We start from the raw sequence: 14,213 nt of genomic DNA, 5'->3' as shown, positions 1-14,213 counted from the left end.
ATAAATGAGAAGTGGCCGATACACCCAAGGTTTGTGTGCAACAAATTCATTATTCATTCCTCCCACGCTGAGGGTGTGAAACATCTGTTTACTTGGAATTGTGGCCAGAGTTTAAATTCTAAAGATACCCAACCTACATCCATCCTTGTTCTGTTCTGTTTAGGTGTAAAACTTGATATAATTTATTCACAGTCAACTTATGACCTTCCCAATGTTTTAACCCTTCAGTACAAACAGATGACCTGGACACAACACAAAGAAACCACAAACACACTTTAGAAGCATAAATGTATTTTAGTTCCAAGAGACATATAATATTGTATCAAAATATTTACAATTAGTGCATACAATATGTGTTATTCCATTCTATATAAAAACAAAAAATCCCTCATCATATAAAATGAACATTAGTTGTAATATAACAGAAATAATGACCTTGGCCGCTGGGGTAAGTTAGGGAAGAATACTTAGCATGTGGTGATTGCTGAAATGGAGTTCTATTTGGTTCTTACAGTCATATTCAGATACCCTAAACCCTAGACTCGACTTGTCCTGGGATATGGGGAAGGGTCTGCAGGAATGATTATTGGTTTCAGGTCTTTCAGGACACTGTTCACCATGTAGGATCCCTCTTCTGGGAAGGAATTGTGTTCTAAGGCCTTGTATGTACCATAAGAAACATAAGATGTTAGATAATACTGATCAGGCACATACAAAACAATTGCAATTGGGTCCTGTAACTCACTCATCATCCATTCAGCATCCTAAGTGAAGGGGGAAGGTCTAAGGATTCCCGCCAGCCTTTCAGATGATACAGAAACATTCATGGTGTTTGTCTTATGAGGGACTTAATTGTTTTTACACAGTATCACTAATTTGTTACATTATATTATACATCTAACAATAATATAATAATATATGTTGAAAAAGTCCATCAAGTTCAACCTTTAAATTTAAATAAACAAAACAAATAGCTAAATAGTATATGAAATATCCAATTCTATTTTAGCACCAGTGGCCTATGTATCATGGAAGCAATGCAGCTATGTGTAATATACTGTGTATTTCTCTAGCTGGTAAAGGAGCTATATAACATTCAGAGAGGGTAGCTAATGAGTTAGGGAGTGGGACAGCTACTGAGTTAGGGAGTTGGACAATTATTGAGTTAGGAAGCTACTGACTTAGGGAGTTTTTACAGTTATTGATTTAGGGAGCTTGACAGTTATTGAGTTAGGGAGTTGGACAGCTACTGACATAGGGAGTTGGACAGTTACTGACTTAGGGAGTTGGACAGTTATTGACTTAGGGAGATTGACAGTTATTGAGTTAGGGAGTTGGGCAGCTACTGACTTAGGGAGTTGGGCAGTTACTGACGTAGTGAGTTGGACAACTACTGACGTAGTGAGTTGGACAGTTACTGACTTAGGGAGTTGGACAGTTATTGAGTTAGGAAGCTACTGACGTAGTGAGTTGGACAGTTACTGACTTAGGGAGCTTGACAGTTATTGAGTTAGGAAGCTACTGACGTAGTGAGTTGGACAGTTACTGACTTAGGGAGTTAGACAGCCATGCACTAGACCTTATATACTGAGCAGTGATCCCACCTTACAGGGAACTTTATCTGCAGTGAGATTTTGTGTAACCTATAATTATACAGCTGAGATGTATTGATCTTGATCCCTAATAGGTCTGGACTCTGCTGCCCATGGATCAGCACAAGCCTTTCTTCATCTACCCACTAGAAAGCTTTATTGTATTACAGGGTATGGCATTGTCCAAGGCTAAATAAGCATGAAGCATAGATTTATTATAAGGAACTTGTATCAGTGACTGAACAAATTAATATTGTCAGTATACATTTTTTTTATTTATTAATATTTTTTTACATTAAGGGGGTATTATACAGAAAAAAATGTATCTGAAATTTGCAAACCATTTACTTAAAAAAAAAATCTTGATTCTCTGGCATTGAAACAGTTACAGTGTATTGTATGTCTCTTTAAATCTGAAGACCACATGCAGTACCAAGAAAAGTCCACAAGGTGTCCCTACAACACCATCTAATAAATCCATATTACACCTACAATACCATATGCTATATATGAAATAAATAAAATAGAATTCATACAGTTTCCTCTATTACAACTAACAAGGAAATAATTTTGTGTCACTTGGAAGGATTTAACTGTAACACAATATTCAGACTAAGTGATATGCTGGTTACAGATGACAGGGAGAAGCCATTCTGAATTCAGTTAGTATTTTGGGAAGAAAAGTTTCAGATCATATAAAGGTTTGTGTGCTGTTGACTTTGGTTACTTTAATAGACAATAAAAACCGCACACATTATGGCATTGCACACAGAGCAGGCTGGCCTTATGACTGAGGACCCTTTAGCGCTGTGTGTCTGTGAGGTTTAGGGGTCAGTATGGGGTACAGGGTTCCCAGGTTGAAGGGACGGGGTAGGTTTACTTTTTCCGCAATACTAGGTAGAGGATTCCCACCAGGAAACTGAGGCAGAAGCAGATCCAGGCCAGGATAAAGCAGTACCCGTGGTAAGTGGTACTGTCTGAAATCTTGCCGAATCTGGCCGTGTAAATGGAGACTGCGATGAGTATACACACCCCTGAGGAAGGGAAGAAAATATAGTTACATCCTATTTGTCACTTGTCTGATTATATAATATACTGGTAAAGGGACTTCAAAGTCAATATGAAGCTGTCATGGTCAGACACAGCTCACACTTGTAATACACATTCTAATCTCCCTCTGTCTCTCAGTGTCCTTTAATGCAAAAAAGCTGCTTTCTGTGATAGCATACCAAGGTATGCTCAGGAGTGTGCACATAAAAATATAGACCAAACCCTGCAACATGCTACACAACGATTAATTAGCTCAGAGCACACACCCATTTACATCACTAAATCATTTCAAACGTACTGTGTGTGCAGAGCTTATCTACTGATATATACTGTATATATATATATATATATATATATATGTGAGTGTGTGTGTTGGTGTTTTTAAAATGACTTGAATATTACTTGACATCAGACAAATTGATATCAGACAAGTGACCAATAAAGTGATGAAAATAACTCCCTATGCTGCCTAGCATTATGCTGTATCTCTGCATCATCGGACATAACAACTTACAGGTGCACTTCCTCTGTTGCAGCTACAAATACAATAACATAATTTGGTCTTTGGTTAAAAATGAAAAGCCACTGTATCATAAATCCCAAACCCACAATGCTGTGGCTGCAATGACATGTGTGAAGATCTTGTCTATATCAAATTGTGGCTTTGTGGCACTTAAAACTAATGTTAGGTTCTAGAGTTGGGGTTAGGGCTAGGTTTGTGGTCCAGTGTAAGGGATCGGGTTTAGGTTAGGCTAGAAAACAATTTGTTAATTAGAATTAATTTATTAGATGTGTCCAAATACTTTATAGGAGTTCCAGGGTGAGAGCTTTGTTAATGTGGTGTAGTAGCCAAGCGCTAAGATAGTCCCTAAGCTAAGTACAAATAGAGGGCCTAACCAACTCCCAAAAAAGAGAACTAGCAGTGGAGTGATAAGTACAGCGCCAATAGAGGCTAAGCACTAAAAGATATATAGTATAGGAGTGGTGTGGATAGCTCCTAAATAAAAGTAATAGGGGTCAAATGAGCTAAAACAATGGTTTAATACAAAATAGTGGATAAAAACAATGGTATAGGTAAACAGTAGTGTAAGGCAAAGTCGCCAGGGATGTAGTGACAGAATCCCTATAATAAAAGCTCAAAATTGCAATAATTATTTAACAGTAAAGATCATAGATCCATGAGATATATAGTGAGGAAACAATATAAACTCCACGTTTGGACATAAATAAACCAGTGTACAAAGTGATTTACAGCATTAATGATATCACTCATAACCATATACATACACACTGGAGAAGGCATATAAATCATATCCCCTTATGGTATATGACTAATGAGATAACTCATAACCATATACATACACATTGGAGAAGGCATATAAATCACATTTTCACCTCTGATGAGGCATATTTCCAACTATTTTGAAAGTTGTTCTTTTTATGGAATTATTATTTTTATTTTTAATCGCCTTTTATATAACTTGTCCCTTCTTTAAAAGCCAATTGACATCTTAGCGTCCAATACCCAATCAGGAAGGCCATCACCCACACACCCTTTTTCTAACACCAATAGGATCATAGAATCCGGGCTGTGACGTCACGACCAATCAAATCCCTGCAAAATCGTCACAACAAAAGTATAGTTCGATCCAGCCTCAAAATACAAAAATACATCTATAAATTACATCTTCTAACTCGTGTTCACTATTTGAGGCCACTATAAATATAAGATCATCTATAAATCTTATCCCCGTGAACCGGAATTGACATCACGATTATGGGTGCTCATATACACTGAGCTTAATGACATCTAAGCCATCAATTTGAGTGGCGACCCTTAACTAAATATATATATACTCTAGGAATAATACATAGGGCAATACTATTTCTGTGTGACATATTTATTATATGTTTTAAACTTTTTTCATACTATGGCGAAACCGGAAGTTGAACTTAGAGCTACATCTGTTCACTTAAGTGACATTGTTATTTAAAGCCTCTTAGCTTACCAATCCAGCAGTCTTGATAAAGGCCTTTTTGAGGGCCAAAACGCGTTGACCTACTGGTAAGCACCATTTTAAGATTTCACTATTTTAAGGACTTGTTTGTTACGCTATGTTCATACTCTGTTTACAGGGACATTTCTAGGATATTGGATAAGCAGCTGACCGCTGTCAGGATTCACCTGGGAACTTCCACCATCAGGATCCAAGGTTCTTTCTTGTGACTTTATTTTTAATTCAACTTTTTATTGATTTGGATTACAAAAACACTTTTTTTGATCTTCATTAACATTTGTTGAACATCATCTTTCATTTTGTTTTTTTCACTTGATTTTTTACCCATTTCATTTTTTCACATCACTGTGTCATTTCATCCCATTTTTTTCACCCTTTTTTCACATATTTTTGCTTATTTTCTGCACTGCAGTGCCATCAGCACAAATTGTTGAGTTTTTTATTTTTGTATATTTATATACTGTTTATATTTTTGCATTATCATTATATTTGTGTGTCTATTGCTCACATATGCTGTAAATCACTTTGCACACTGGTTTATTTATGTCCAAACGTGGAGTTTATATTGTTTCCTCACTATATATCTCATGGATCCATGATCTTTACTGTTAAATAATTATTGCAATTTTGAGCTTTTATTATAGGGATTCTGTCACTACATCCCTGGCGACTTTGCCTTACACTACTGTTTACCTATACCATTGTTTTTATCCACTATTTTGTATTAAACAATTGTTTTAGCTCATTTGACCCCTATTACTTTTATTTAGGAGCTATCCACACCACTCCTATACTATATATCTTTTAATGCTTATATTTATCCCTTAGCCTCTATTGGCGCTGTACTTATCACTCCACTGCTAGCTTTGTTAATGTGCCCTATTGGAGACACTCTTTGGGAAAAGGCACTTGACAAGGGTGTCCTTTATCCTCTGCACTTTTTGTGTTAGCCAAGGAAGCTTTGGCATCAGGTGTTTGTCACCATTGTTAATTGGACCAAATATTTAGTTTATTTGTTGGATACAAATTCATAAATCATCTTCCATTGTGTAGATTAGTAGTTTTACTATGGTTGATTTACTGTTTGTCTCTTAATTCTAACTCTGTCAAAGACAACAATCTCAAGAATGATTGAGATGACCTCAGATAAACATAGTCACTTACAGCAGAACAGCATTAAGCCGCCGGTGATGTAGAAGCGACAGCCCTTATCCAGTGTGAAGAGCTGCCCAATGAAGGCAAACAGCGCCATGCAGCAGAAAATTATTGCCAGGATCATGAAGGCTTCCACCGCTCGCATAGACGCCTCTGCAATACAGAGATTAACAGAGGAAATATTGTGAGTACAGACAACTAACAAGCAAGATAAAGTATAAGATAACTGGGTACAAATTGCCTAAAAATATGGGGCCTATCTATCAAGCTCCGAAAGGAGCTTGACGGCCCGTGTTTCTGGCGAGTCTTCAGACTCGCCAGAAACAGCAGTTATGAGGCAACGGTCACAAAGACCGCTGCTCCATAACCCTGTCCGCCTGCTCTGAGCAGGCAGACAGGAATCGCAACAATTCAACCCGATCGAGTACGATCGGGTTGATTGACACCTCCTGCTGGCGGCCCATTGGCCGCGAGTCAGCAGAGGGCGGCGTTGCACCAGCAGCTCTTGTGAGCTGCTGGTGCAATGTTAAATGCGGAGAGCGTATTGCTCTCCGCATATAGCGAGGTCTTGCGGACCTGATCCGCACTGTCGGATTACGTCCGCAAGACCTTTGATAAATAGGAGCCTATGTGTGCAATGAGTTAAAATATATAACATATTGACCCTGCTTATTAGTTCTCATATATGCACCTCCTATAACAACAACCTTCCATATAACATATTGCACCTTATAACCCTCCCTATAACTCCCCCTATTACACATATAACTCTCCTTATAATTCATCCTATTGCACCATATAACCCTCCCTATAACTCTTCCTATTGCACCATATAACCCTCCCTATAACACCTCCTATTGCACCATATAATCCTCCCTATAACTCCTCCTATTGCACCATGTAACCCTCCCTATAACTCCTCTATTGCACCATATAACCCTCCCTATAACCCCTCCTATTGCAACATATAACCCTCCCTATAACATCTCCTATTGCACCATATAACTCTCCCTATAACTCCTCCCCATAACTCCTCATATTGCCCCATATAATCCTCCCTATAACTCCTCCTATTGCACCATATAACCCTCCCTATAACACCTCCTATTGCACCATATAACCCTCCCTATAACATCTCCTATTGCACCATATAACTCTCCCTATAACTCCTCCTATTGCACCATATAATCCTCCCCATAACTCCTCATATTGCCCCATATAATCCTCCCTATAACTCCTCCTATTGCACCATATGACTCTCCCTATAACTCCTCCTATTGCACCATATAATCCTCCCTATAACACCTCCTATTGCACCATATAACTCTCCCTATAACTCCTCCTATTGCACCATATAATCCTCCCCATAACTCCTCCTATTGCACCATATAACCCTCCCTATAACACCTCCTATAGTACCATATAATCCTCCCTATAACTCTTCCTATTGCACAACATAACCCTCCCTATAACTCCTCCTATTGCACCATATAATCCTCCCTATATCTCCTCCTATTACACCATAAAACCCTCCCTATAAATCCTCCTATTGCACCATATAACCCTCCCTATAACACCTCATATTGTACCATATAACCCTCCCTATATCTCCTCCTATTACACCATAAAACCCTCCATATAACTCCTCCTATTGCAATATATAACCCTCCCTATAACTCCTATTGCACCATATAACCCTCCCTATAACTCCTATTGCACCATATAACCCTGCATATAAATCCTCCTATTGCACCATATAATCCTCCTTATAACTCCTCCTATTGCACCATATAACCCTCCCTATAACTCCTATTGCACCATATAACCCTGCATATAAATCCTCCTATTGCACCATATAATCCTCCTTATAACTCCTCCTATTGCACCATATAACCCTCCCTATAACTCCTATTGCACCATATAACCCTGCATATAAATCCTCCTATTGCACCATATAACCCTCCCTATAACACCTCCTATTGTACCATACAATCCTCCCTATAACTCTTCCTATTGCACCACATAACCCTCCCTATAACTCTTGCACCATAAAATCCTCCCTATAACGCCTCCTATTGCACCATATAACCCTCACTATAACTCCTCCTATTGCACCATATAACCCTCCCTTTAACACCTTCTATTGTACCATGTAACCCTCCCTATATCTCCTCCTATTGCACCATATAATCCTCCCTATAACTCCTCCTATTGTACCACATAACCCTTCCTATATCTTCTACTATTGCACCATATAACCCTCCCTATAACACTTCATATTGCATCAGCTAACCCTCCCTATAACATCTCCTATTACACCATATAACTCTCCCTATAACTCTTCCTATTGCACCATATAACCCTCCCTATAACTCCTCCTATTGTATCATATAACCCGCCCTATAACACCTCCTAATGCATCATATAACCCTCCCTATAACACCTCCTATTGCACCATATAACCCTCCCTATAACTCCTCCTATTGCACATATAACCCTACCTATAACTCCTCCTATTGCACCAGATAACCCTCCCTATAACTCCTCCTATTGCACCAGCTAACCCTCCCTATAACTCTTCCTATTGCACCATATAACCCTCCCTATAACTCTTCCTATTGCACCATAAAATCCTCCCTATAACGCCTCCTATTGCACCATATAACCCTCACTATAACTCCTCCTATTGCACCATATAACCCTCCCTTTAACACCTTCTATTGTACCATGTAACCCTCCCTATATCTCCTCCTATTGCACCATATAATCCTCCCTATAACTCCTCCTATTGTACCACATAACCCTTCCTATATCATCTACTATTGCACCATATAACCCTCCCTATAACACTTCATATTGCATCAGCTAACCCTCCCTATAACATCATCTATTACACCATATAACTCTCCCTATAACTCTTCCTATTGCACCATATAACCCTCCCTATAACTCCTCCTATTGTATCATATAACCCTCCCTATAACACCTCCTAATGCATCATATAACCCTCCCTATAACACCTCCTATTGCACCATATAACCCTCCCTATAACTCCCCCTATTGCACCATATAACCCTCCCTATAACACCTCCTATTACACCATATAACCTTCCCTATAACTCCTATTGCAACATATAACTATCCCTATAACTCCTCCAATTGCACCATATAACCCTCCCTATAACACCTCCTATTACACCATATAACCCTCCCTATAACTCCTATTGCACCATATAACCCTCCCTATAAATCCTCGTATTGCACCATATAACCCTCCCTATAACTCCTCCTATTGCACCATATAACCCTCCCTATAACACCTCCTATTACACCATATAACCCTACCTATAACTCCTCCTATTACAACATATAACTCTCTATAACTCCTCCTATTGCACCAGCTAACCCTCCCTATAACTCCTCCTATTACACCATATAACCCTCCGTATAACTCTTCCTATTGCACCATATAACTCTCCCTATAACTCCTCCTATTGTACCATATAACCCTCCCTATAACTCCTCCTATTGTACCATATAACCCTCCCTATAACACCTCCTATTACACCATATAACCTTCCCTATAACTCTTCCTATTACACCATATAACCCTCCCTATAACTCCTGCTATTGTACCATATAACCCTCCCTATAACACCTATACACCATATAACCCTCCCTATAACTCCTATTGCACCATATAATCCTCCCTATAACTCCTCCTATTGCACCATATAATCCTCCCTATAACTCATCCTATTGCACCAGCTAACCCTCCCTATAACACCTCATATTGCACCATATAACCCTCCCTATAACTCCTCCTATTGCACCATATAACCCTCCCTATAACACCTCCTATTACACCATATAACCCTCCCTATAACTCCTCCTATTGCACCATATAACCATCCCTATAACTCCTCCTATTGCAACATATAACTCTCCCTATAACACCTATTACACCATATAACCCTCCCTATAACTCCTCCTATTACACCATATAACCCTCCATATAGCTCTTCCTATTGCACCATATAACCCTCCCTATAACTCCTCCTATTGTACCATAGAACCCTCCCTATAACTCTTCCTATTACACCATATAACCTTCCCTATAACTCTTCCTATTACACCATATAACCCTCCCTATAACTCCACCTATTACACCATATAACCCTCCCTATAACTCCTATTGCACCATATAACCCTCCCTATAACTCCTCCTATTGTACCATATAATCCTCCCTATAACTCCTCCTATTGCACCAGCTAACCCTCCCTATAACTCCTCATATTTTACCATATAACCCTCCCTATAACTTTTCCTATTGCACCATATAACCCTCCCTATAACTCTTCCTATTGCACTATATAACCCTCCCTATAACACCTCCTATTGTACCATATAACCCTCCCTATAACTCCTCCTATTGCACTATATAACCCTCCCTATATCTCCTCCTATTACACCATATAACCCTCCCTATAACTCCTCCTATTGCACCATATAATCCTCCCTATAACTCCTATTGTACTATATAACCCTCCCTATAACTCCTCCTATTGCTCCATTTAACCCTCCCTATAACACCTCCTATTGTACCATATAACCCTCCCTATAACTCCTCCTATTGCACCATATAACCCTCCCAATAACTCCTCCTATTGCACCATATAATCCTCCCTATAACTCCCCCTATTGCACCATATAACCCTCCCTATAACTCCTCCTATTGTACCATATAACCCTCCCTATAACTCTTCCTATTGCACCATATAACCCTCCCTATAACTCCTCCTATTGAACCATATAACCCTCCCTTTAACTCCTCCTATTGCACCATATAACTAGGGATGGGTGAATGTTTCGCAACATTCGAAAAACGGCACAAATTTTAACACGTTCGTTCGAATCGAATTTCGAATGTTTACATAAAATTCTAACATTTGATTTTCGAATGTTCGGTTTCGAATTGTACGATTACATTCGAAAATATTCTTTTCGAAAAATTCGAATTTAGATTGTAATAGTAGTTCTAATGCTTTTTCTTTAAATGTAAAATTCGAATTATGCAATATTCGAATTCGAAAAATTCGAATTTAGATTGTAATAGTATTTCTAATGCTTTTTCTTTAAATGTAATATTCGGATTATGCAATACGTGTATTCGAATTCGAAAAATTCGAATTTAGATTGTAATAGTATTTCTAATGCTTTTTCTTTAAATGTCATATTCGAATTATGCAATATTCGAATTTGAAAAATTCGAATTTATATTCGAATTCGAAAAATTCGAATTTATATGTTTGTAATAGTATTTCTAATGCTTTCTTTAAATGTAATATTCGAATTATGCAATATTCTATATGGAAACATTCGAAATGATATATTTGTATCTATTATGTATCAATTTACTAGATTCCCGCCCTACCACATGAACTATTGAACTTCTGAATAGTATTTGTTAAATAGAATGATAAATTCGAAATTTCGAATGTGGACATTCGATATAATTATAAACATTCGAATTCGAAAGTGACATTCGAAAACTGTAAATAACATTCGATTTTTGAATTTTTAAGAATATTAGTTCTTATCGACATTCGGATTTAGAATTCGAATTTCGGTAATAACATTCGTTCTACATTCGAAATTCGAAAATTTACACATTCGCCCATCCCTAGATATAACCCTCCCTATAACTCCTATTACACCATATAACCCTCCCTATAACTCCTCCTATTACTCCATATAACCCTCCCTATAACACCTCCTATTGTACTATATAACCCTCCCTATAACTCCTCCTATTGCTCCATATAACCCTCCCTATAACTCCTACTATTGCACCATATAACCTTCCCTATAACACCTCCTATTGTACCATATAACCCTCTCTATAACTTCTCCTATTGCACCATATAACCCTCCCTATAAAACCTCCTATTGTACCATATAACCTTCCCTGTAACTCCTCCTATTGCACCATATAACCTTCCCTGTAACTCCTCCTATTGCACCATATAACCTTCCCTGTAACTCCTCCTATTGCACCATATAACCCTCCCTATAACTCCTCCTATTGTACCATATAACCCTCCCTATATGTCAGATGTATTTTGCAGTACATTGGTCCTATAGATGAGAATGTAAATCATACAGAGATATTGACTTACCATTTCCTAAAATTACAGGAAATACACTTGTACATGTGGCTTCCAAGGTACACGTCTTCCATATTCCTCGGGATGCCTCTGATCCAGCTGGTCTACCGTCTGGACCTGTAAACTGTAGCCATACCTGGAAATAAACAGATTCAGGTAAAGGGACGGTCTACTCAAAACTAAACTCTCAGGATTTAAATAGGGCAGCAATTTTAAACAACTTTCCAGTTTACTTTATCTTCAAATTTGCTTTGTTCTCTTGATATTGTTTGCTGAAATCTAAACCTAGGTACGCTCATATGCTAATTTCTAAACACTTGAAGGCCGCCTCTTATCTCAGTGCATTTTGACAGTTTTTTACAGATAGACAGTTCATAATTGCCATATGGATAGCATTGTGCTCACTTGTGTGGTGTTACTTATGAGTCAGCACTGATTGGCTAAAATGCAAGTCTGTCCAAAACACTGAGATAAGGGGGCAGTCTGCAGAGGCTCAGATACAATGTAATTACAGAGATAAAAAGTATATTAATATAACTGAGATAAGGAGCAGTCTGCAGAGGGTTAGATGCAAGGTAATTACAGAGATAAAAAGTATATTAATATAACTGAGATAAGGAGCAGTCTGCAGAGGCTTAGATACAAGGTAATCACAGAGGTAAAAAGTATATAAATATAACTGAGATAAGGGACAGTCTACTGAGGCATAGATACAAGGTAATCACAGAGGTAAAATTATATTAATATAACTGAGATAAGGAGCAGTTTGCAGAGACTTAGATACAAGGTAATCACAGAGGTAAAAAGTAAAAAAAAGTAAAAAAAAGTACTGAGATAAGGAGCAGTCTGCAGAGGGTTAGATACAAGGTAATTGCAGAGGTAAAAAGTGTATTAATATAACTGTGTTGGTTGTGCAAAACTGGGGAATGGGTTATCTATCTTTTTATACAATAACAATTTTATTGTAGACTGTCCCTTTAATGATCCCTGCTATGGCTCTCATGTGATATTTGTGATAATATTTAGTGTGGGGCCTGGCTATGGCTCTCATGTGATATTTGTGATAATATTTAGTGTAGTGCCTGGCTATGGCTCTCATGTGATATTTGTGATAATATTTAGTGTGGGGCCTGGCTATGGCTCTCATGTGATATTTGTGATAATATTTAGTGTAGGACCTGGCTATGGCTCTCATGTGATATTTGTGATATTTAGTGTAAGACCTGGCTATGGCTCTCATGTGATATCTGTGATAATATTTAGTGTAGGGCCTGGCTATGGCTCTCATGTGATATTTGTGATAATATTTAGTGTAGGGCCAGGCTATGGCTCTCATGTGATATTTGTGATAATATTTAGTGTAGGACCTGGCTATGGCTCTCATGTGATATCTGTGATAATATTTAGTGTATGGCCTGGCTATGGCTCTCATGTGATATTTGTGATAATATTTAGTGTAGGGCTTGGCTATGGCTCTCATGTGATATCTGTGATAATATTTAGTGTAGGGCCTGGCTATGACTCTCATGTGATATTTGTGATAATATTTAGTGTAGGACCTGGCTATGGCTCTCATGTGATATTTGTGATAATATTTAGTGTAGGGCTTGGCTATGGCTCTCATGTGATATCTGTGATAATATTTAGTGTAGGGCCTGGCTATGGCTCTCATGTGATATCTGTGATAATATTTAGTGTAGGGCCTGGCTATGGCTCTCATGTGATATATGTGATAATATTTAGTGTAGGGCCTGGCTATGACTCTCATGTGACATCTGTGATAATATTTAGTGTAGGGCTTGGCTATGGCTCTCATGTGATATATGTGATAATATTTAGTGTAGGGCCTGGCTATGACTCTCATGTGACATCTGTGATAATATTTAGTGTAGGGCCTGGCTATGGCTCTCATGTGATATTTGTGATAATATTTAGTGTAGGGCTTGGCTATGGCTCTCATGTGATATATGTGATAATATTTAGTGTAGGGCCTGGCTATGGCTCTCATGTGATATTTGTGATAATATTTAGTGTAGGGCTTGGCTATGGCTCTCATGTGATATCTGTGATAATATTTAGTGTATGGCCTGGCTATGACTCTCATGTGATATCTGTGATAATATTTAGTGTAGGGCCTGGCTATGGCTCTCATGTGATATCTGTGATAATATTTAGTGTAGGGCTTGGCTATGGCTCTCATGTGATATTTGTGATAATATTTAGTGTAGGG

At 38.1% G+C, this 14,213-nt stretch overlaps 1 protein-coding gene across 1 annotated transcript in view; it reads right to left on the bottom strand.

The window, feature by feature from the left end:
* Positions 1–274: 274 nt before the first annotated feature.
* EMP1 (epithelial membrane protein 1) overlaps positions 275–14,213 on the bottom strand; it is a 65,002-nt gene continuing 51,063 nt past the window's right edge. The window contains exons 3-5 of the mRNA XM_053721344.1: positions 11,996–12,119; positions 5,825–5,968; positions 275–2,626 (exon numbers count right to left, since the gene is read on the bottom strand). Coding sequence (XP_053577319.1) covers positions 2,469–2,626; positions 5,825–5,968; positions 11,996–12,119 — 426 coding nt within the window. The 3' untranslated portion in view covers positions 275–2,468. The remainder of the gene's footprint in view (positions 2,627–5,824; positions 5,969–11,995; positions 12,120–14,213) is intronic.

Source organism: Bombina bombina, chromosome 7 (assembly GCF_027579735.1).
Source record: "Bombina bombina isolate aBomBom1 chromosome 7, aBomBom1.pri, whole genome shotgun sequence".
NCBI lineage: Eukaryota > Metazoa > Chordata > Amphibia > Anura > Bombinatoridae > Bombina > Bombina bombina.
Note: the sequence above shows the minus strand (reverse complement) of the source record. Positions and strands in the feature narration are given on the sequence as shown.